Source organism: Heterocephalus glaber, unplaced genomic scaffold (genome assembly GCF_053883595.1).
Source record: "Heterocephalus glaber isolate CG9 unplaced genomic scaffold, H.glaber_assembly_v1.0 deba00000768, whole genome shotgun sequence".
Lineage (NCBI taxonomy): Eukaryota > Metazoa > Chordata > Mammalia > Rodentia > Bathyergidae > Heterocephalus > Heterocephalus glaber.
In genome coordinates, this window is record NW_028258162.1 from 26,723 (window position 1) to 51,373 (window position 24,651).

A 24,651-nucleotide genomic window follows, 5' to 3' on the forward strand; every position below is an offset into this window, starting at 1 on the left:
GGCTCTCCCATGCTGGCAAACAATCCCAATGTCCCAGGGCTGACCCTGCATATGTACCGGTACCGGAGTAGAATCCTAGGGCCTCTGCAGAGCTGCCTCATCTTTTTATTATTTTGAGCCAGGGTCCCACCAGATTGAACTTGGGATCCTCCTGACCACGAGGAGGCTCCCGTTTTAGAAACAGGCACTTCCGGTGTATTTGGGCCACTCCTGGCTTGCCACTCACTGGACCCAACTAACGGGGCAGAAACCCGGGCATTAGCCCCCGACCACTGGGACCCTCATTTATCATTTACAGAGGACGGCCGTGAAGGCACCCGAGGGGCTGGGTCCTGGGCAGGGCTGTGGGTGTAGAGGGGACAGGAGCGGGAAGGTGGAGCCCCAAGGATGAGCCTGCAGAAGAAGCTGTCAGTCCATAAATACATGCTTGTTTATTATATAGGGAGGGGATATGTTTCTTTGGGGATAAATTCAAGAAGAGGTATGAACTTTATTCATTTGTGATGTCTCTTCCCTCACAGGCAAGACAGCATGATCTAGGAAAACCTAAAATAATCCTGTTTTAAAAAGCTACCTTCCAGCAGTTCTGAATGAGGGTACAGAATTCAAAACAAAAGCCATAATGATTCGTCTGTGTCTGAATACAGAAGCTGGGGAAGGGGTTTCCACCAGACTCGTGCTAAAGAAAGGCGAGACTTCTGCATAGTGTTGGGGAGGAGGATGGGCCTCTGTGGGGGCCTCTTAGCCCACAGATCCCAAGATGATGTCGACTGGCAACTCCTCTGAACTTCGGGCTGTCACCTGCATTGTCACTGTGTCCAAAAGCAGCAGCCGCGAGCGCACAAGGATGTCATGACCACCCCGGAACACGCCTGGCAGGGAAGAGAGAGAGATAAGGCTGTGTGAGGCAGAAGGGCTGCAGGCCTGGCTGAGGCTGCCGTTTGCAGCAGCTGATGAAGGCAGCACTGGAGAGCAGTGGGGTAAGGTCCCCAAGCTGGGCCTTCGCAAGCCACTTGGCTTCAATGAGCCCCAGGATTTGCAACCACAGAGTGGAGGGAATAAGGATACCATTGTTCAGCTCCTGCCTAGCTCAAATGAATTCATGGAACGTTTAAGGCTGGTGCCTGATATGACAGAGGCGCTCACACAGGGATAGTCCCACCAAGACAAACCGCACAGCAGGTGGCTGCAGGGCCCAGGGGACCAAGCTGCTTCAACGTGTCCAGAAAGGATGGGGGTGGAGGCTGTCAGCTGTGAGCAGACATCCGCCCAACCCTGAATATAAACACTCAGCCAAAGTTTAAAAAGTCCCATTTCCTTACACTAAGTGTTATACGTATAACTATTCACACAGCATCGTTATCTCAAAGAGAAGTGCAGATGCTGAAATATTCACATGTGAAATGCTGGCGGGTGAGTGCAGGTGCTGCTAATGTGGAGGCTGGGGGATGAACTCTGGGGTTCGTTACACTCTTCCATCTTTGTGTACATCTGAAGATTTCTCAGCGGAGATGCTTGAATGCCCATTGATGGTGCTGGAGATCCAACTCAGGGCCTCCCACATGCTAAGTAGCCGCTGTACCGCTAAGCTCAATCCCTGGCCCCAAATGCCTATTGTTAGAAAAGAGCAACCAGGGCTGGAGATTTAGCTCAGTGGTTCTGGCGCCTGACTCGAAAGTGCAAGGTTCTGAGTTCAATCTCCAGTCCCCCCCAAAAAATTAATTAAAAAAAAAAAGAGCAACCAGAATTGGCTGTGGTGGCACATGCCTGTAATCCCAGCACTTGGGAAGCAGAGGCAGGAGGATTGCCATGACTTTGAGGCCAGCCTGGGCTACACAGCGAGACTCTTATCTCCAAACAAACAAAAAGAGGAACCATGCCAATAGACACTTAGACAAGGAAAAGTAAGCATACCACTGAACAAGAAATACAAATGGAAGATGGCTAACTTCATTCCAAACAGAAGAAATGGACATTAAAACTACACGAAGATAACATTTTTCACCCATACCGGCAAAAGTCATAAAGTTTGATGCTATCTTCTGTTGTCCCCAGTGTCGAAGGAAAGGCATATGATTCTTAAGGACAACTGGGAATTATTTATCAAAAGGAGAAATGTCAATCACTTTGACCCAGTCATGTCCTGGGAAATTTAACACAGATACTCTCAGTGTGCACATATGAAATAAGTGTGAGTGATTAGTCGTAGCATCATTGGCGATAACAAAAAATTGGTAACAACTAAATGTCCATCACTAGGGGGCAATTCCATGAGATACAGTACATCTATACAATGGGTTACTGGGCTGTCATAAAAAGGGATTAGGGATTCATGCAGTTTGGGATAATGAAAAAGTTCTGGAGATGGATCCTGGTGATGGTAACACAACAGTGTGAAAGTACCTAATGCACTAAATTGTACACTTAAAAATAGTAAATTTTTTTAGCCAGGTGTGGTGGCACACGCCTGTAATCGCAGCAGTCTGGGAGGCTGAGGCAGGTGGATTACAAGTTCAAGTCCAGCCTGGACAACTTAGCAACTTAGTGAGACCCTGTTTTAAAATATATATAAAGGGAGCCAGGGATTTAGCTCAGTGGTTCCACTGCCTGCCTTGAAAGCCCAAGGTCCCGAGTTCAATGGCCAGTACCAAAAAAACCAAACCAAAACAAAAAATAAAATATACATAAAGGGCTAGGGATATAGCTCAGTGCAAGGGCCCTGGGCTCAATCCCCAGTAACACCCTCCAAAAAAATTTACATTTTTTCTTTTTTCCTTTTTGTGGTACTGGTTATTGAACCTTTTCACTGAACTATATCCCCAGCCCTTTATGTGTATTTTTAAATTTTGACGGCCGGAGATGTAGCTCAGTTGTTCCGCCACCTGCCTCGCAAGCGCAAGGACCCAAATTCGATCCCTGGTACCAAAAAAACAAAAAGTATGATCCTCTTGCCTCACCTTCCCAGAAGGATGGGATTGCAGGCATGCACCACCATGCCTAGCTTGTTATATATATTTAACCATAATTAAGAGGTGAAAGAATAAGAAAGCTCTACATATTGACAAGGATCGTCCCCAGGCACACTATAAAGTGAAAAAGTCAAGTGCAGAACATTGTATACCATTTATACATCTGAATTTCACAATGGAAATGTATTCCTATTAACTTCTTTTTGCAGTTATGGGGATGGAACCTAGGCCTCACACATGAGGCAGTCACTCTATTACTGAGCTAACCCACAGCTCTATCTATCTATCTATCTATCTATCTATCTATTTATTTATTTATTGGTACAAGGGATCGAACTTGGGACCTTGTGCTTGCAAGACAGGCAGTGGAACCACTGAGCTAAAGCCCCGGTCCCAGCTCTTTTTATTTTGAGACATGGTCTTGATAATTTGCCCGGGCTGGGCAGACACTTTCAGTCCGCCTGCCTCAGCCTCCCAAGCAGCTGAGATTACAGCTTCCTGTATTTTTATAGCCATAAAATGACCAGATGATACACAGGCAGTTTATAACAGTGTCACCTGCAAGATGGGTGGCAACAAAGGTAGGGAAGGGGGACATCTTGTCACAGGTCTCTTTTTATACTTTGTGAATTTTTTCCCCCTTTTTTATGGTACTGGATTTTTTTTTTTTTTTTCTGTACCAGGGATCAAACTCAGAACCTTGCACTTACAAGGCAGGCGTGGTGTCACTGAGCTAAATCCCCAGGCCTTTTGTGGTACTGGATTTTGAACCCAGGGTCTCTGCACTGAGTCACCTCCCCAGCCCATATTTTGAAACAAGGTCTAAGTTGCCCAGGTGGGACTTGAACTTGCAATCCTCCTGTCTTGGCCTCCAAGTCTAGGATTACAAGTGTGCAAGATTTAGAAGCAGTGGACCCTGACTCCTCGTGTCCCCAGTGGGGTCCCCAGCCCTCCCCCTGGAAGTGCTGCTCACCTGCCAGGAGCAGTGTGTGTGTGTTCTTGTTTTCTGGCACTTTGTCTGACCTCTCACACGCATGCATTCCCAAGAACTTCACAATGTTGCCCACAGCCTCTGTTGGACAAAACAGCAGAGTTCAGCCAAGTAGCTTGTTTTTGTGGCACTGGAGACCAAACCCAGGGCCTGTGTGGGCCTCTCAGTCCTAAATCTTGTACCCGGGCACTGAAGGCTCAGGGAAGTGGCCCTGCTCAGGCAGGAAGGAGAGGAGGCCATCAGCAGCCCGAGGGTCTGGAAGGCAGGTGGTGGAGACAGCAGCTGGGCCCTTACCTTCCAGCGTCTTGATGGTGGATAGCGTGAATGTCTCCTCCTTTTCAAACTCGTCCCCCACCTCATCCCAGGCAGCTTCAAAGTTCACTTTCATGACCTTCTGGATGTGATCAGCCACATTGACCTCCAGGTCCTCCAGCTGGGAAGAAGGTGGAGTCAGACACTATTTCTTTTTTCTTTAGTTCTTTTATTGGTACATTTTAGGTATACAATTCATTTACATTTATCATTGGGTGTTTGTACCTGTACATGATGTATCTTGCTTATTTTTTTTCCCCATTACCTGTGCGCTCTTCACCCCCTCCACCCTTCCCTATTTACATAGATTTCATTTCCATTTTTTTTTCTTTTCTCATAGTTTTTCCTTTCCCCTTCCCCTCCCTTCACTCCTTCGAGTCAGACACTATTTCCAGGGGATGGAGTTCTCTGTGTGCACCTCACACCCCTGGGCACTGTCCTCAACTCTCCACCTGTGCCCAGGTGTGTGTGCCTGGCACTGAGGCATGGCAGGCTCCGGGGACAGAGCAGTGTGCCAGGGCAGTGGCCCTCAGAGCCAAGTGGTGCTCCTTCAACACGAAACTCTCTCACCCCTAGTGTCAATCTACCAGTGTCCTGCTCGTCCTAGAGTTGTTAGCTGTGAGACACAGGATACTCAGGTCTGCCTCCTGTGCCTGTCTCTCCGGGGGGACCACATAAGGTTCCAGAGCAGCAGCGATTTTTTTTTCTTGGTTTTTTGAGACAAGGTCTTGTATATAGTCCAGACTGGCCTTGAACTATGTAGCTCAGGCTGGCCTGGAATGCATGGCGCTCCTCCTGCCTCAGCCTCTACAGTGCTGGGATGACAGGTGTATACCACCAGGCCCAGCAGTGGCCATTTCTGTTTCAGCAGGTTCTCCCTCTGCTCTCAACTGTGATCTCTGGGCCTGACATACTGGCACCCCTGGCTACATCTCCACTGGGAACTGTTTTTTGAATTTTTTTTCGTACCAGGGATCGAACTCAGGACCTTGTGCTTTCGAGGCAGGCATCGGAACCACTGAACTAAATCCCTGGCCTCCACTAGGAACTTGACAGTGGCCACCCCGCCACCACCATGGACTGACTGCAGCTACTGAAGGTCCTGTCACACAGACCCTCAGGGAGCCCTGAAGGTGGAATCTGGGGTGGACATAAGCAAGGCCCAGCTCCCGCAGCAGAAGGAAGCCAGGCCCAGCTCTCAAGGAGCGGAGTCTGAGGGCCACGTGGGCTTGCGTGTGGCACCCTCAACTATGGCCCCAGGGTGACATGGGGTGAAAGTCAGCTGTGCTCCACAGTGGCTGTCCCTTGAGGAGGAGGCTTGCTGGTCCCTGTCTCTAAACACCATGATCTGCACTGCAGTGGCACTGGGCCAGGCCCCTGCTCACACTCCAGAGGGACCCCGCACCAGGGACCCTGCAAGCTCGGAGAACAGGCATGGGAAGGGCTTTTCAGGATACGCAACAATTGCCCGCCAAACAGATGGGTCCAATTTACCTAGAAAGTAGCGTGACAATAGGAATTGAAGTCCTGAAGTCATGCTCACCCTCTGACCCAACAGGAATCTATCCTAAAGAAATAATGTGATGGGACGCTGAGGCAGAAGGATCTCCAGGAGTTCGAGGTCAGCCTGGGCTACCTAGTGAGTGCAAGGGAAGCCTGAACTACATAGCGAGGGCCTATATCAAAAAACAAAACAAAACAAAACAAAACTGAAATGCAGATGAAAATGTATACCCTACATGTTTAATGCAGCTTTGTAAAAGGCAGTGAAGATTGAGAAGCCCAAATGTCCAACATTAAGAACAAAAGGTTAAGTGAGTTATGATCTGTGTGTATGATAGGGTGGTTTGGTGGTTTTTTTTGGTACCAGTGATCCATCCTGGGACCTTGGGCTTTCGAGGCAAGCATGGTGCCACTGAGCTATATCCCTGGCCTGGGTGTTTTAGCCATTAAAATCCGAGGGCTGGGGGTGTGGCTCAGCCTGTGTTCTATCCCCAGCACTAAACAGACAAATCAGAAGTGTTTCTGAGGTATCTTGTAATGGTACAAAAATATACCACAGTTTTAAGTGAAAATCGCAGGATCTATAAAGTACAGAACCTCAGTTATGGAACTTCCCCCTTTAAAAGGACGCCTAAGGACTATGGCCTATGTTTCCATTTCTTAATACTTTGCTCTTAATTTGCCAAATTTCTTTTACAGATGAGTATGCATTTTTACAAGTTTAAAAAAGAAATCTTTTTATTTCCTTTTTCCTTCAGAACTGGGAGTTGAACCCAGAGCCTTCCCACTGAGCTATGTCCCCTGCCCTTTTGATTTGAGACAGAGCTCTGCTAGGTCCCCAAGTTGCCCACGCTGGGCTTGAATTTGAAATCTTCCAGCTTTAGCCTCCCACACTGTGGGGATTACAGGCATGCACCACTACGCCTGGCTAACTAGAGCTGTGAAGCCAAAACCAGCAAGAAGAGAACTTGGTCTGGTGAGCAGCTGCTGGAGGAAGCTGCTCTGTGGCCCCTGACACCACTTCTTACCACATACTCGTCCTCATAGCCTTCTTCGTCCATCTCCCCGGTGGTGGGGTCGCAGTCCTTGACAGTGAACTTCATCATGCAGCTGAATGTGCAGCCCACTGTGGGAAGAGAGGCTGGCTGCTGGTTAGGGTGTCCCCAGCCTGCCCTCCAGGCCTCTGCTCCACCGGCAGTAGCAGCAACACGCCACTGGACCCCAGCGGGCTGGCCAGGGGCCGCCACTTACAGGGCAAGGAAGGACAAGAGAAGAGATGCCAAACAACGGCAACGGCCGTGTCACAGCCAGGGCCACCAGCAAGAAGCTGGCAGGCTCACTGGGGTGTGTGGAATGGGACTGTGTATGTGCTGTGACTGACTCAGACCTCATGGTACAATGAGAGCACTGGGCAGGCCTGGGTTCTGAACTCGGGCCAGATATTTAGCAGGGGCCTTGGCTTCCTCCGTCGGAAAGGGACAGCGGCACTTTGCTCTGGGGGTGGAGCGAGACCACCTAGGACACAGTGCTCTGTCCCAACCTCTTCCCATGGCTCCCAGGAGGCTGTGTGGCATCTGAGGGGCTCACCAGCTGTGGGGTCTTCCTTGGGCAGTGCCACCAGTGTGTAGCAGGTGCCAGGCTGGTTGTAAGGCAGGCTGCGGGCAGGCACATAGCAGAGCACCTCGTAGGCCTCGGTGGGCTCCATGTAGACGGTGACATTCTCCAGCATCCGGTCGTTGAGGGTGTTCGTGCAATCAAACTGGACGGGAGACAGGGGAGCTGAGACCCTGCTCCCACCTCTCCTCATCCTGGAGCTGCCCCCGGCTCCCGGTGTCCCTCCCTGTGTCCCCAGCGAGGTCCTTGGTCAGGAGGTTTGGGGGACGTTCTTGCTAGTGACAAACCCTGCTGTCAACTCCATGCAGGAGTGCCAGGATCCTACGGAATCCCAGACCTGGCACCCCAGCAGTCAGCCTGCCCCGCTTACCTGGAACACCATGTGCTCGGTGAAGACGTGTTTCGTGCAGTGGACGACGTACTCCGTCTCCAACTCAGTGAGGGCCACAGGCTCAGGAGAGGACTTGAAGAGGGGCCCCAGCCCTTGGAACTCTGGCACTGCTGCCAACTGCTCTGAAACCCACAAGCCACATGCGCTTAGCTTTTCTACCCCCAGGCCAATTTAAGAATACTTTTTTTTCCCACATGTACAGGAGAATGAAGCCAGGGCCTTTGCACTGAGTTACATTCCCAGTCCTTTTTAATTTTAAAACAGATCCCACAAGTTGAACTTGCAATCCTCCTGCCTTGGCAGGGTGCTGGGATTCCAGGTGCACACCACCACATCTAGGTATGATGGTTTCTATTCAGGGGCCACGGCCAATTCTCAAGGTCTCCCACCTACCCAAAACACACATGGTGTCTACAGCACTGGCTACTTGCTATTTCCTGAACAGTCTGCATCTTGCTCACTTGCTCAAATTGTACCCCACAGGGACCTCTCCTCCCCTGTCCTTGGAAGACTTTAGAAGCAAAGCCAGGAGGGAGAACTGTCCTAGGCCTGACCCCAGCTGGAGGCTCCTTTGCCTTTAGAGACACAGCAAGGATTCTTGAAAAGAAAAGTAGGGACCAGGAAAAGACTAGGAAGATGAAGTGCACACTGCTATAGCTACACAATCAGCAAAGAACAAGTCAGCCCTTAACACTGTCCAATTAAGACAAACAGCCCTGGGTATGGTCACTTGTGCCTGGAATCCCAGCCCTCAGGAGGCTGAGGCAGGAGGATCACTGTGAGTTCAAGGCCAGCCTGGACTACTTAATGTGACCTTGGATCAAAACACACACACACACACACACACACACACATGCAAGCCTACAATGCCAGCTGTGCTTTCCCCTGCTCTATGGCCACGGGCCACCCATGTTAAGCTGCAAGGCTTGTGGTCCTGTGTTGGAGCAGCAGCGGGACACCAAGCACCCCATTCATCTCAGGCCGCTGTCTGGGTGTGGAAGGGAATGTGTTAACGGGAGACACAGCTCTGGAACGGGATGGAGAAAGGGGGGTTTGTGGGTGATTGGTGGCACCAAGAAGAAGGCGGGCCACTGCTATGACAGATGCACAACACAGCCAGATGGCAGGGAGAACTATTCAGCTCACAGAGGATCAGAGTAGATGGAAGTAAGGCGCTAGAGAGAGCAGGAAAGGCTTCCGGAAGGAGGTGCAGCCAAGCCCAGGATGGAGCAATGAAGTGCAACAAGAGCTCAGCACCTCAATATGGTCTCTCCTCTCACGATAGGAGCCTTGACAGGCACTAGAGCTCAGTGAGGGTACTTGCCCCGCACATTTGAGGCCCAGAGGGGAGGATGGACGTGTGGACTGAACACAGGGAATCTAAAATGTGCCACAGTCTCCGAGTCCCGGTGGGGTAGGCTCCAGAAGCAGCTCCAAGCCACTTTCCCCTGTACCTTAATTCCAGCATGTTCCATCTTCTACCTGTGCCAACCACTCTCTGCTGGAGCTAGACACCAGCTGGACCTCACAACCTCCTGGCACACCAAAGGTGCTGACAAACCAGAGACCCCATCAAGTTCTTACTCTTGTTCTCAGTTGTGGTACTGGGAATTGAACCCAGGGCCCTGCGCATGCTAGACAAGTGTTCTAGTACTGAGCTACACCCCTGGTCTCTAAAGTTGTTTTTTTTTTTTTCTTTCGGTACTAGAGATCGAACTTGGGTCCTTGCCCTTGTGCAGCAGGAGGCAAAACCACTGAGCTAAATCCCTGGCCCTGGGTTTTTTTTTTTTTGAAACAGCATCTCACTATATAGCTCAAGGCTCACAAAAACAGAAAGAAATGAAAAAAGCTCAGGCTGGCCTCAACCTTGTGGCAATCCTCCTGCATCAGCCTCTTGAATTCTGGAAGACAGGTGTCTGGCACCATGTCTACCTTAAAGTGCTCACTTTTAATCCCCGAGGAGACCCTACCTGGCCCATGGGATCAGTATTTTAGGCCTTGGAGGGTAGCGGACCCCATACTGACCCCAGTGGTTGGTTTGGGGCACTCTTACTCACCCTGGAAGATCTCCTGCCGGGTGGCTGACACTTTCTCAGGCTGTTTGGTGGCTGTGATGGGGGTGCTTTCTGCAGGAGTAGACACACAGGGTGACCAACAACTCCGGGCACAGGAGGCAGGGGTGCTGGCCCGCTGGTGTTACCCACAGTATAAATTCCAACTCCTGAAAGTGATGACCCTGCCCACCCTGGCGAAGTTCCAGGATTGGCAGCCAAGGCAACCATCTAGCCCACCCTCACCTGGTCTCTGCTCAGCCATGGGTGTGGTGGCCAGGGGCACAGACTTGAGGTCAAAGGGTTTCTCCGATGGCTCAAGGGTGTACTGCTGCAGAGCTCTCTCCAGCCCAGGGATGGACACGGTCAGACCTAGAGGCCAGCGGAGAGAGGTCACCTGACAGTACAACAGAAGGCGAGAGGACTGGAGGAGGGGAGTGGTCTGAACAGGAGCAAACTGATTAACACTTTCAACCTCTGCTCAGCAAATAAACACAGATACCAAGTGACTTATCAAAGGTAAACTGGTGTGAAGACACAAGTTTTTATTGGTTTTTGGTTTTGGTACCGGGGATCGAACTCAGGACCTTGGGCTTCCAAGGCAGGCACAGCACACCACTGAGCTAAATCCCTGGCCCCACAAGTTTTTATTAATGACAAGTGTTCCCACTTACTAGGCTGTTTCCACTCTGATGACCTTGTGTCCCCCAAGGTCATGGCAATGCCATGTGGCTGCCAGACAAGTTCAGCCGTGTCTCAGATTCCTCTGCCCAAGGAGCAGAGGGTCATAGATGCCACCAGACTCACCGTTTAGGATGTAGCCGGCATTGAGCGCCTTCTGCTTCTGCTCCAGGACATTCAGGTAGAAGGTGGCTCGGTCCCTCACTTCATTGTCATCGTCCATCACACACCTGCAGCCAGGACACAAGGTGCTCCTGACGGGGCCTGGCAGGGACAGCAGGAAGGATCCTGCAGGGTGTCACCAGGGGCAGTGGGGGGAGTAGGTCTCCTGAAACTGGGGGGGACCTAGCAACACTTGAACCTGCGCGTCAACACACACAGGAGCCAGGGGTGTGGCTCAACGGAGGTGCAAAGCCCTGGGTTCCATCCCCAGTGAGGGTGGCACTTCTATCTCCAACAGCCTATGTCAGCAAGCACTTCCCCAAGAGACAGGACAACCCATGTGCAATGTGAAAACTTGGATATGAACATTCACAGCAGTGTTGCTGATAACAGCCCCACAACAGAAATAACCCAAATGTAATTTATCTACAGAGTGAAACATTTGGTAACAGAAAGGAATAGCTGGGCATGGTGTCATGTGCCTGTAGTTCCAGCTACTTTGGAGCCCGAGACAGGAGGATTGTTTGAGGCCAGCCTGGGCAACATAACAAGGCCTTGTCAAAATAAGAAATAAAAAGGGGTGGGAGGCACCTAAGTGGTAGAGTGCCTGCCCAGTATATGCAAGGCCCTGGTTCAATCCTCAGTACCAAGAAAAAAAAAAAAAAAAAAAAAGGAAGGAGGGAAGAAAGAAAGGGAGGAAAAAGAAAATAGGACTAAAGTACTGGAGCATGCTACAAAAGTAATTCACTTTAAAAATATGGATAAAAGGCAGACAGGAGAGACTGGAGGGGAAAGAGTGGCTATAAAATGGAAAGTTTCTTTTTGGGGTGAAAGAAATGCTTTAAATTTATTTATTTTAAATTTTTATTTATTCTTTTGGGATCTTGCTAAGTTAGCCCAGGCTGGCCTTGGAACTCATGGCAATCATCCTGTCTCAGCCTCTGGAGTGCTGGGATTACAGGTGTGTGCCACCGTGCCCGCTAATAAAGCTATTTTTAAAAATGGAACACTCCAGTTACAAATAGTCACTTGTGAGGGCCAGGGATTTAGCTCAGTGGTTCCGCCGCCTGCCTCACAAGCGCAAGGACCTGAGTTCAATCCCCGGTACCAAAAAAACAACAAACCACAAATAGTCACTTGTGGGTGATGGGATTCACGCATTGCTTTTCTATTTTATTTTTTCATATCATCAACAGCTCTCATTTTCTCCCCTCTTCGTTAAAAGATAAAGGAAAGCTGCCTGCGCAAGCCAACACTGTCCCAGGGTGGGCCCAGACTCACCTCTTCAGCAGCACCAGGATGCTGGGCAGCATCTCTTCGTTCTGGGCTCCGAACTTGGCCAGAGCACTCACGGCACCTGCACAGAAAGCAAAGGTGGTTTAGGAGCTCCCTGTGGCGCCACACCACACTAGCCTTGGAACCACTTGACCCCACACACCACATCTACTGCGAGGGGCAGGGAGCCAGCACTGCCGGTGGCTCCCAACCTAGGGTCCCAGGAACCATTTTCACACCAACTGCGACAAGGCCATGGAAGCGGCCTATGATGTCAGGCTTCTCAGTTTCCAAACAGCCCCTATTCGCAATCAAGCCTTAGGTCCATACAAACCAGGAAATGACCAGTACTTAGTGAGTATCAGCTGCTAAAAGGAAAGCTGCCTAATGGAATGGCATAAAAGGAAAATAAAATATAAACAAAATTAAGGTTAAGTAAAGGATGGTTGCAAACAGCATGGCGGTACATGCCTGTAATCCCAGCACTTGAGAGGCTGAGGCAGGAGGGCTGCTGTGAGTTCAAGGCCAACCTGGTCTACATAGTGATTTCAAGCCCAGCCTGAACTATACAGTGAGACTCAGGCTCAAAAAACAAAAGAGCCAGGGCTATGGCTCAGTGATGCAGTGCCTGCCTGGCAAGCGTGAGGCCCTGAGTTCAATTCCTGGTATCAAAAAAAAAAGTCAAGCAGGGCACGGCAGCGCACTTGGTAGGTTGAGGCAGGCAATCCCAACTTTGCACCCAGCCTGGGCTACATAGCAAGATCCTGCCTAAAAGAATAAAAAGAGTGCCGGGGATTTAGCTCAGTGGTTCCGCCAACTGCCTCATAAGCACAAGGTCCTGAGTTCAATCCATAGTACCAAAAAAAAAAAAAAAGAAAAAAAAAAAGAATAAAAAGATACTTCTAAAAAAAGAGGACAAGAGTCAACAAATTACAGAGGTTACATCCCTACCATTTAACTAGATGACATCTAAACTCCTTTCCACAATGATGTGAAATCAGCTTGTGATGCGAGGACATGCACCATGCAGGTCCCTCTGCAGGGCCACTCCTTTGAGTGGAGAAGGATCCGGGAGCCCCATCTGCCCGCACCCAGACGCACCTGCCCGGACCTCCTCGTGCTCCAGCACCACACGGTTATAGATGAAGCGGATGTACTTGGAGGGGTTGTTGGTCTTGGGCCCCTCCTGGCCCAGCAGATGCAGGATGCGCGTGGCCAGCACCGTGAACTCACAGTCCTCAATGAACTCGCACAGGTGTGACAACCCTGTCTCTTTGCTCTCTGAGTTCTCCTCAATGATGCTGATGATGCAGTCCACAATGGCACGCTTGTACTCAAAGCCACCCTGTGGGAAGGACAGAGCTGAGCCTGAAGCCAGAGCCCGGCCAGACCTGGGACCAGGAACACCAGGCCACACTGGAGCCTTGAGGCACTGGCTCGCTGGGCCTCGGCCTCTGGCCTAGCTTCGGACTGGGCTCTTCTGCTGCTAACAGGAAGAGTTTAATGGGAACATTTCACAGCCCACTTTTCCTCCTGACTGAGATGAGACCCAGACAGAATGGGTGGGATAGCTGCTGCAGACAATGGCACAGCAGGTCCCCAAAATATCAGACACAGAATCATCACTGACCTGGCAATTCTACTTCCAGCTGTGCACCCTGCTGAGCTGAGAGCAGAGCCGAACAACCAGAAGGTGAAAGTGTCCTGAGTGCCCACCCAGGGTTGAAAAGATCCAGACCTGTGGTCTATACCCACCAGGCCTTAAGAAGGAAGGGCATTCTGACACGGGCTGAAACCTGGATAAACCTGGAGGACATGGTGCTATGTGAACTAAAACAGGCAGAAAGAGACCAGTCCTGTCCAATGCCACTTTCTGTCAGGGACAGAAAATGGAACGACAACCCCGGGGCCTGGGAGGAGGGGAACGCACAGCTAGTTGTTAACAAGGACAGAGCTGCAGCTGAAATTGTCACTATCACGAGATGGATGGTGGCGAGGGTTGTGCACAGTAGATGTTAATGAGAGGGGGAAAGTTAAGAGGCCAGAGGTGCGAAGCATGTAACTTAGCAATAGGAACTACTTCGGGTGGTGGTCCTGGCTTGACAGCACCATCCTAAGAGGAAATCCCTCCTGAATCTGATGTCAGCAGACCGTTACCAAGGAAAACTAAATAAATTCCCTGGCTTTACTTGATCTTTTTTTTTGAGACAGGGTCTTGCTAGGTAGTTCAGGCTAGCCTCGAACTTGCAGTGATCCTTCTGCCTCAGCCTCCCAAGTGCTGGGATTACAGGTGTGCCCACCACGCTCAGCTCGCTTGGTCTTAAGTGACTTTAGAAAAACATGCATTTGGGAAGTCTCACAGCTAGGCCATGTTATTGGTCTCCAGAAGCTCTGCTGTAGATGACACCTGTGCTAAAGCCATCTAATGTGTTCAGAACTGAGCAACACCCTCCACCTCACAGAGTGTACAGTTTTAAACATTTTGAATTAGTAGCCATACTTAAAACTCAGGAACAAACAGGGGTGGAGGGTCACAGGACCGCACACTGCCTACTGTCTCTGAAGAGCCAGGCCAGGAGCTGAGGGCTTAGGAAGTGTCAGTGGTCCCCTCTCTCCTGGTGCCCCTGGACACCCCAGACACCCAGGGCAATGGCTCCTCTAGTGCTGGATCCTTGACCCCTCTGGGGCAGGGCAGGGGAACCACTTAGCTGGAGGCCAAATCTAGCCTGTGAAAATTTGCTTCTGCTCCTGGGAAATGAATGGGTCTTGCTGAGACATTAACAAGTGCAATCACTAATCCATGTGAGGAACTAACACAGCACCCATGTCACATTATTAAAGCCAGTTTCATAAGACACCACCCCGGGAGCTCCTAGAACAGCCCAAATATTTCTTTGCTCAACTCCACCAGTAGAGAACATGCGTTTTATCATCTCAGCAACAAGCATCACCTCCGGGCACCTGAGCAATGGCAGGCTGGTGAGTCACTGTGTCATTACTGTGACTATGCTTACATCATGTATGCATGGGTGTTTAAAGGGCCACAGGCACCAGGTAAACAGCTGGTTAATGGGGTGAGCCAGGCACACCCACAAAGAGGAGCTCTCACTCCACATGGAGCACGCAGCCAGCAGCTAGCTCACTTCCTGCCCTTGCAGGACACCTGGCAGGTCCCCAACAGCCCCAGCCTTACCTCTTCCCGAAGCATGGTGAACAGGAAGTTCATGAGGATGGCGTGTTTGCGAGGATACTTCTGACACAGGGCACTGATGGCCTGGACAACCACCACCTGGATCAGACAAGACCAGTGTGAGAGTAGCCTTGTGAGTCACTTCCTGAGTGCCAAGGAAGTACCTCCCTGTTGGCAGGGCCCAGTTCTGGGCGTGACACTAGGGCAGAGAGACAGGACTACACTGGCATGCTGGGGAGCCTGTGATCCCCAGCCACCAAATAGGTGGCTCACAAAGGGGTACCCACAGCAGACCTGGTCTCCCCAGAAGAGAATCCAGGCTCCCCAGCCCTGCTCTCCTCACCAGCAACCTTTAGTGACTGCAGGTTTAGGTTCTCTGTGGCATGCCCCTTGCCTGAAATCATCTAGCTCACTCGTTCGGCTTTAAAAAAAAATTTTTGGGGGGGGGGTACTGGGAATCAAACTCAGGACCTTGCACTTGCCAAGCAGGCACGGTGCCACTGAGCTACATCCCCAGTCCTTTTTTAGTTTTCTGAGTCAGGGTCTCGCTGCATAGTCCAAGTTGGCCTTGAATCTGTGGTGATCCTCCTGCTTCTGTATCCCGAGTGCTAGGGTTGCAGGTGTGTGCTACCAGGCCAAGCTCGAGCTCGCTCATTTGTTTACTTGATGCTTATCCACTGGAGAGAAAAGCAGCACTTTTCAATGAGCAGTCTGGCTGTGTTCTCCAGGCTGGTCTCCAACTCACTATGTACCCCAGGTGGACCTCACACTTGGCAATTCTCCTGTCTTGGGCTCCTGGGTTCTGGGATTACATGCCCCCCAAAAGGAAGCTCTATGAGAGCAGGTCCCTGTCCTATTTACTGCTGTGTTCCCTTCTCCTCAAACTCTACAGTGAACAGCCAGTGGTTAATAAATTCTTAAAGAATGAATCGGTGAACCCGACTATCCCAGAAGGGCCGAGTGGAAGAGGGCGGGAGGTGGGGCTGTGCACATTCTCAGGGCTGAAGACCTACAGGGTGACATCCCTGCTGAAGGTCCCCCGGCAGCACGAGGCAGCAGGCCTGGAGCCCTCCCAGCCTGGCACAGCACCTTGAACTCATCCGAGATCTCCGACATGAAGGACGAGATCTGCTTCATCAGGCGGTCAATGCTGCTCTCACTGCCCGTCTTGAGCAGTGTGGTGATGGCCAGTGTGGCGATGCTGCGGTTCGAGTCTGTGACCAAGTTCTCAAGGTCCAGGTTGCAGGCAGTCACGGCGGATGGGTGCTTCATGGCCACCTGGTTGGGGGGAGGACAGGGACAAAGAGGGTAGCACCCATCTGTCACTCCCTGTGCAGGGCTGAGTCTGGTCTCAGTGTCCCGAGGATCATAGGGACTGGGTCTGCCCGAACCTGTACCCCTACCTTATTGAGGGTGCGGACGGCAGCGTAGCGGAGCGCAGCCTTGGGGGAGCTGCAGAAGAGCTGGAGCACTATGGGGACGCAGGGGACACATATCGGGAGCTGCACAGCAGGAACAAGGGCAACTCTGAGCCACAGCTGAGCTCAGCTCAGATCCCAGCATGGCCCGAGCTGCCAGCACAGCCCCGGGCTCCCAGGGACGGGTGCCAGCTGTGCCTACCGAGCTCTAGGCCAGGCACCAGGGGCAGCTGCTGCCAGCCCTGTGTCACTGGTTCCTCACATTGGAGTGGGCAGCAGCAACTACCATGCTTCCTTCCAGAGAAGGAGACTGAAGCAGGAGGGGTAAAGCAGCTAAAGTGCCCTGAGGTTGGCAGCCAGCTGGTGGCAGTGCAGGATTAGAACCTAGGGCTGGCCACATCTGCAGCCTGGGCTCTTAGCCACTAGGAAGTCAAACTTCACACCTCTCTCACAGTATCCACAAGGAAGCAGCAGGGCTTCCCCATGGTGCTGGGAATGGAGGAATAAAGTCCTCTCTGAAGCCACCAGTATAGCTGGGCACTGTGATTCACCTGTAATCCCAGCTACCTGGGAGCCTGAGCGAGGAGGATTGCAAGTTTGGGACTATCTGATAGACAACCCGGCTCCATCTTGTGCCTCAATGCCATTTTGTAGCTGCGCTTAAACAAAGTGCTTGCACAAAAAAGAAAAAAAAGCACCCAAAACCCCCACATCCTGCTTGGCAGTAAACTTGCTACACTTTCAGGATGCTTCGTAGCTCACCTACTATGTATGAAACTTCCTTGCACCCCCCACTAACCTGGCACGGTTCTGGTTCTGTAAGATTCTGCTTGCTCTCCCCTGCGCCCTCCCCAACTGAAATCATGATTTAAAAGGAGAAATCAAACTGCTTCCCATTGCCGAGGAACCTTTCTGGGCGCTAGCTCCCCTCGGCCGCCAGCTGTAATAAATGAGCTTGAATCTGACACAGAGTGTGGCCCATCCCTATTGTCCAAACTCACTCATCCACAACACCTAGACTTGGACAACTTAGGCAAACCCTGCTCAAAATTAAAAAGATCAACCGCTGCCTGCCTCCCAAGCACAAGGTCCCGAGTTTGATCCCTGGTACCAAAAAAACAACAACAAAAAAACAAAACTAGAGGCAGCTCAGTGATAAGAGTACCTCTCAGTAAGATTCCCAGCACTGCAAAATAAACAAATAAACCTCGGTGTGGTAGCACACACCTACAATCTCAGCTCTGGAAAGTTGAGGCAGGAGGACCACAAGTTCTAGTCCAGCCTGGGCAACTTAGTAAGCCCTTGTCTTAAAATGAAAAGGGCTGGTAGCTCAATGCAAAGGCCCTGAGTTCAATGCCCAGTATGGCTAAATAAACAAAAGACCAGTTTATTTTCCATCTCTAGGAGAGCTGCATCAGGTAGCAAATCCTCTCTGCCCTGTTCCCAGAAGCTCAGAGCTAAAGTTTTCACTTAACCACATGGCAACTGGGGTTACCATTGGCCAGGGATTTCGCTCAGTGGTTCCGGCACCTGTCTTGAAAGTGCAAGGACCTGAGTTCGAACCCAGGTACCAAAAAAAAACCCCAAAAACCTGGGGTTGCCATCTTCAGGGGCTCCCTCATCCCTTTATTCATCACTTGGCTTCCATTATCTCGTATTTTTTTAAATTTTTCTTTACTTAAATAGGACCATCCTTATTTTGAAAGCTCTACTTTATGGTTTCCATTACCCTGGAGACAGGGGATATGGATGAGCACACAGAGCAGTGGGTGAACTCACCTGTTCCTTCTGTGCTTGTTCACAAGGGGGCAGGGAGACCTCCCTCCAAACCTGAATCCCATCTCTCGGCCTGACTGGGTTTACAACATCACTGCGGGGATTACTAGAAATACATGGGGGTCTAGCTGGGTGTGGTGACACACGCCTGTAATCCCAGCACTGGGGAGGCTGAGGCAGGAGGATTGGCAAGAGTTCCAGCCAGCCTGAACTACATAGGGAGACCCTGTCTCCAAAAAATCCCTCAAAACAAAATAAATATATAAAAGCCTTAAAACCTGCAAATCTAACTCTCCAACCTCAGCATCTCTGCTCTCACCTGTGGGTCCTGGCTCGAGCTGTCTCCCCTCTCTCTTGCCCGCAGAATCCAGGCCCAGCCCCTCAAGGGGGCTTCTCCACCCTCTCAGCTCACCTGCTGTCCACACCAGCCTGAATGCCTCTTGCATGTTTCCCGCTCTCTGTGAGCAGCCACAAACACTCAAGTCTGCTGTGTCTGCCTTGGAGCTGGACACCATGCTACACCATCTGTGCCGACCTTGACGACCCTGCATGCCAGGCATGACTGTCAAATGCGCTGCAGAGTGAGGGGGCCCTGAAGACTGGAGAAGATGGGTGACCACCCAGGTCGCCCCCGTGATGGGCAGAGCCGGGACTCTAACCCAGCTGCCTGGCTCCAGGGTTGGCTTGGAACCATGGCTGGCCTGCTACCCTCTTCACCTAGGACCGCCCAGTCCTGGCTTTCCCAGGAGCCCTCTTCCCTTGAAGTACTAGGGATTGAACCCAGTGCCTTCACCCTGAGTTACAACCCCAACCCCTTTCATTTATTTTATTTTGAGACAGGTCTTGCAGACTTGGTGACTAGGCTGGACTCTAACTTATGACCCTCCTGCCTCAGCCTCCCACAGAGCTTCACTTACAGGTGTGTGCCAACATGCTTGGCTCACCTCAGCAATTTGGTATAAAATGGACCTGAAAATAGCCCACTTCCTGGGCTGGGGATTCAGCTCAGTGGTTCTGCGCCTGCCTTGCAAGCTCAAGGACCCAAGTTTGTTCCTGGGTACCCACCCCCCAAAAATAAATAGCCCACTTCCAAAAGTAACACCGGGGATAGGTCCCCACACATTCTCCGGCCAAGAGCAGGTGCCGAACAGGTTCTGGCTTTTTTTTGGTACCAGTGATCGAACTCAGGACCTTGTGCTTGCAAGGCAGGCGCCGGAACCACTGAGCTAAATCCCCAGCCCAGGTTCTGGCTTAACGCCCCGCAGCCAGCAGCCTACTAAAGGCATCTCCTCTCTCCCCCATCTCTGGCCTCTGGCCCAGGGCTGCTCCCGAGTGATGGCCAGAATGTTCTCCCAGACCTGACACGGCCGGGGCCAGCTCTTTGGCACTGCAGCCCGGCAGGTTGATGATGGCCGAGGCGGCTTCATACACCACCATCTCGTGCTTGTTCCGAAGGCAGCTCTCGATGAAGTCGAACAGCGGGCTGTCTCGACTGTAAGAGAAGTGTGGGGGGGGCGGTGGCGGCAAGGAGAAGCTGAGGACAGCTCCGCATGACAGGACCAAGCCCGGCTCCAGCAGCAGGAGGTGGACTGATCACCTGCCGTCCTCCTCTTCTAGCTGCTTGCTGGCCACGCGGATCATCATGCAGTAGGCAAAGGGTGACTTCAGGCCGTGCCTGGTGAACTTGCTGATCATCTTATTGACAGCCAGGCGGTCGTTCTTCCGCACATGGTACAGGAGCCCCAGCGCATGGTACTTAGGGGACAGCGATAGCGGGGACATACAAGTAAGTCACTGTATGTCTCTGGGCTTCAGACTTCTTTATTTTTTTGGTTTTCTGAGACAGGAGATTTTCACTATGTAGTTCAGGCTGACCTTGAACTTACTATGTAGCTCAGGCTGGCCTCAGACTCAAGTGCTCCTCCTGCTTCAGCCTCCTGAATACTAGGATTAAATTCATGCACCACACTCCCCCTCTCCCCCCATGGTACTGAGGATTAAACCAAGGGCCTTTGCACTGAACTACATCTGCACCCCTCTTTTAACTGTTTATTTTGAAACAGGGTCTCGCTAAGTCCCTAAGTAACCTAGGCTGGGTTGGAACTTTTCTCCCTCCTGCCTCAGCTTCCTAGAGCGCTGGGATTACAGGCATGTGCCACCACCTCAGGTCTCCCTGAGTATTTTCAGTATCATCTGCCCTCGCACCTTACCTGGACCATGATGTTATCACTGGATGCTGCCTCCTGGGCCTCATTCACCCAGCGCTTGACCATGTCAAAGCTGCACTTCAGCAGGTGCTGTGGGCACAGAGCAGGTAAGGGGCAGCCAGGACAGCCACCTGCTGCCCACCCTGGGGAGGGGCCCTGGACCTCTCCCAGATGTAGCCCATTAGCTCCCAGCATCCTGGTTCCGAGGACAAACTAACCCCCCTCTGGGCTCCCTGGCCAGCAGAAGACCTCTTGCCAGATCCCAACTCAACAGCCTGTCACCCCATGGGTGGCTCAAGGGCATGCACCAAGGCCCTGCTGAGCAACTCAGGCTCTCTTCACTGAGGAGATAGGCAGGACCCTCAGACTTGGGGTACAGAACAGTCCCCCCCCACACACACACACACACTGGAAACGGACTGATACTTTCTTCTGTTTTCCTCCTATCCCAAAGGTCCTGGCTGCAGCTACTCACCAAGGAAGATACCAGGGCAGAGCTGGAGACACTGGGCACCTTGTCCACGATGGCCTGCTTCATGTAGCGCTCAATGGCCTGCAGCATGGTGCTCTGTGGGGACAGGAGCAGGGAGGTGGGGACCCTCAGGAGTGCAGCTGTGTGGTACAGAGGAGTACAGGGAGGAAGGTAGCAACTGTTTTGGGTGCTCTTGCACACCCTGACCCAAGGAGCAGGGGACAACCAGAAGTGTGTGCAGGACACAGGAGGGCGTGGACTCACATCAGTGATCTGGCATAGGGCGCGCACGGCCGGGCCCCGGTAGTTGTCCTCTTTCCCGGTCATGTCTTTTGTCAGGCTGCGGGGGACAGGGGACACAGTGACGTGTGGGGTGCTGAGGCTGGCCCAGTCCTCTCCGGCTCCCCTACCACCACATCTGGCTGGGTTGCTGCACAGGTCTCCCAGCTCTCGCTGGCCCTCTATTCGTCCCACCCAGCCAAAGGGCAGTTGGAGGGGTTTTGTTTTTTTTTTTTTGGTACCGGGGATCGAACTTGGGTCTTTGCGCTTGCAAGGCAGGCGATGGAACCACTGGGCTAAATCCCCGGCCCTGGAGGGGTTTTTATAACTTAGAACCGACCAGGTTGCTCCTCTGTTTTCACTCACTCCTCTATTTCTGTGGCTTCTTGGGCACAGAACAGACAAGCCCCCAGGAGCCTGGCTAACTCCTTGTTATTCTAGGGCTGTGGAGACCACAGCTGTCTTGTTTGCTGCCGTATCCCCAAAGCTCCACACAAACTGATACACACTCAGTAAATATTTTCTAAATGAATCTACCAGCGAATGTGCGGGCCCTTCCCTTGCACAAACCCCTGTGGCAACAAAAAATGAGAATGGAACCCGAGCTTGAACAAGCAGGGATTATACATCAGGGACATCTGTCCCCTGAATCACTCAGCCTAATGTAGAAAGCAGTACCCAGTCAGCAGGCCTATTCATATAGCCCTTGCACTCTCTGTGACTGTTTTTATTGTATTGTTCTGTAGCACGCACTAAAGTCTCTGTGAAAGTTCCAGGCTTCAGCAATCCCAGCCCTTGGGGGGCTGAGGGAGGCAGATCACCGTGAGTTTGAGGTCAGCCTGGGCTACACAGTGAGTTCAAGGTCAGCCTGAAACACATGGCGAGACTCTGTCTCAAATAAACAAAACAAAAAAGTTCCAGGCTGGCTCAGTTGACTAAGAAGAATCACAGGAAGGAAAGGTTTGCGCCCAAGTCAAGGCCAGGGAAGTCAAAGGGAAATGGCCCACTCTGGAGGCCATCATGGGTGCCTTCAGTGATTGCAGGATGACAGACAACGGAGGAAAGGGCACCCGGCCCAATGTCAACAGAAAGCCTCTACATCTGTACACATCACACAAAAAGAGTCTGTCAACAGGTGCCATGGAGCCACCTCCCATGGCCCCAAGAGTCACCTGCTGGTAACAATGATGACATCCTCTGCGATGCAAGACATCTCCTTGATGGTCAAGTAGCACATCCGCCGGAGCGTGGGCTGGGAAAGAGATGGGAAAAGCCCTATCAGCCTGCTCAGCAGGGGCACCAGAGGTGGGAGAAGAAACCACCAGCCTAGGTGAAGGCACCCACATCACTGCAAGAAGGCTGGGGTTAGGACACTTACATCGTTGGACTGAAAAAGCTTGGTCATAGCAAAGAAGGCCTCTGTTGCTTCAGTGGTCCCCAGATGCTCCCCCTGTGGGGATCAAGAAAGAAACTCAGCCTGGGAGAAAGATCAGCCTGCTTCTTCCCCTAAGATCAGCTTAGGTCAGACCCTCAGACCCTGGAGGGCTCCATCAAAGGCAGCGAATCAGAGCAGGATGCTTGTGGGACCAAGAGCTACAACCTCAGAGAGGCTGTCAAACAGCCCAATGATGCACCCTTCCCGACACCCCAGCACCACCTTCCCCTGCTCCAAGCCTCACCCACTTACCTGGTTTATGAGGTAAAGAATCTTGGTGAGGATGTGGGCACATTTCCGAGGGTTGATGGGAGTTTCATTAAAGACACGGGCCTAAGAAGAAGCAACAGAAGGCATTAGCTCTGAGCTCAGCACATTTCTCTTCTACTGATTCCCCCCAGGTACTTCAGGATCTGAGAAGTCACACAGGAAATAAATACACTTGCCTATACAAGATTATCTCACAAGGAAAGAGTTTGTTTTTCTTAACTAATCTATTAATAATTCCTAAAAATCTTCCTTAACTTTTAGGGATGTGCTGACTTTACTGACTAGCAGATGCTTAGCAAACATTTCTAAGTGGAAAGAGAAATGATAAATAAGAACAAAAACAAGCTTAATAAACTCTCTGCTGGAACCAAGCTTTCCTGTGTTTTCTGGCAAGGCTTTCTCCCCAGTTGCTCTGGAGACCAGCACTAGGAAGCTGTCAATATTCTGCCTGCACTGTTGGTGAACATCCACGGTGGGGACAGAGGAGCAAAGGTCACTTACCTCCTGGAGTACTGCACTTTTCTCCAGGTGCTGGAATGGATTGGAACTTCCACCTGCAGTCAAGGAGAACCAAGGAGACTGATTTCAGGTGGTGACCCTGAATTTCCAAACTCCCCAGACACAGGGAAGGGAAAGCTGTCCACATTCTCTACCCAAGAAAGTTCAAACTCCTCCTGAATGGCACTCAAGGATCTACAGTCTGACTACGGATCCTACCACACTCTTGCCAGGGGCCTCCACTCTGCCCCAAACCACTCACACTCAACCGTAAGTCCTGGCACAGACCTCTGTATCTCTCAAGTGCCGTGTTCTGCAGTCATTCATGCAACCCATACTTGAGTCCCTGGGTACCAACCAACTGCCTGTGACCAAATTTCCCTTACTGCAGACACCAATTTGTAACTAATTACCTGTGCAATTACCTGGTTGATATCTGTCTCCTGCACTAGTGGCCATTCTAACCCTGTGTCTCTCTTGTCCTGCTGCAGGATCTGGACACCTACAGAGCCTGGCATTCAGCAGGCGCGCAACCTATTTTCTGATCTAATGAATGAAGAGCCACGCTTGTCACCCACAGCACAGATTACGCCCCAGTGTGGCCAGCACCAACGCAGGCCGGGCAGACACCAAAAGGTCGGACAGAAAAAGAACAAGGAGCATCCAGCCCGGGCCCCTCCTGACAGATGAGTAAACTGAGGCCCACACAGGCGCATGCCCCGCACAAGGCCACGCAGCAAATCCCGGTTGGAGCTCACGAGTGGGAGGCAGCGGGGCTCTCTGGGGCTCCCAGAAGCCTACTAGGCCAGCTGCGAACCAAGTCTCTGGCCGTCGCTGGGCCTCAGCGCCCGCGTTCGGACAAAGACCACGAAGGAGGGCTCCGGGGGAGGGCTGGAGAACCTGCGCCACCGGCCTGCCTCCCCCAGGGCTCCCGGGCCCCTCACCGGACTCTTCGTCCTTCTTGTCGAATTTCTTCAACATCGTGATGCCGGCAGGGGCGCAAGCAGCGGCACGGAGACCTAGCTACGCGGCGGATAACACTCCGGCTCCCGTCCCACCCGGGCTACTTCCGGGTTCTGGCGGCCACGTCGCCCTGCGCTCTGCGCCTGCACCCTTCAAGCCCCGCGCCTGCGCACAAGAGGCCGCTGCAGCTAGCG

The 24,651-nt window shown here is 51.8% G+C and overlaps 1 protein-coding gene across 2 annotated transcripts; it reads right to left on the bottom strand.

Moving 5' to 3' along the window:
- Nucleotides 1-406: 406 nt before the first annotated feature.
- Nucleotides 407-24,613, bottom strand: LOC101698988 (coat protein complex I subunit gamma 1). 2 transcript variants are annotated; one of them, XM_087207163.1, is made up of 24 exons: nt 24,439-24,613; nt 23,498-23,550; nt 22,979-23,059; nt 22,670-22,741; nt 22,464-22,543; nt 21,277-21,352; nt 21,016-21,108; nt 20,544-20,630; nt 19,931-20,088; nt 19,692-19,825; nt 16,543-16,610; nt 16,229-16,417; nt 15,143-15,238; nt 13,051-13,294; nt 11,956-12,031; nt 10,639-10,742; nt 10,078-10,203; nt 9,838-9,906; nt 7,760-7,902; nt 7,363-7,534; nt 6,804-6,901; nt 4,255-4,393; nt 3,943-4,041; nt 407-872 (listed from the first exon to the last, which is right to left on the bottom strand). In XM_087207163.1, the coding sequence occupies exons 1-24, from the start codon at nt 24,473-24,475 to the stop codon at nt 742-744; spliced, it is 2,625 nt and encodes an 874-aa protein (XP_087063289.1). In that variant the 5' UTR covers nt 24,476-24,613; the 3' UTR covers nt 407-741. The 2 variants fall into 2 exon arrangements, with proteins under 2 accessions (XP_087063289.1, XP_087063290.1); XM_087207164.1 differs by lacking the exon at nt 3,943-4,041.
- Between the last annotated feature and the right edge of the window lie 38 nt (nt 24,614-24,651).

Coding starts and splice junctions, on each gene's coding strand:
- LOC101698988 (XM_087207163.1), bottom strand. CDS start 24,475: ATGTTGAAGAAATTCGACAAGAAGGACGAAGAGTCCG. Junction 21,109..21,276: donor CCCTATGCCAGATCACTGAT/GTGAGTCCACGC, acceptor CTGTCCCCACAG/AGCACCATGCTGCAGGCCAT. Junction 6,902..7,362: donor CAAGGAAGACCCCACAGCTG/GTGAGCCCCTCA, acceptor CTCTTCCCACAG/TGGGCTGCACATTCAGCTGC.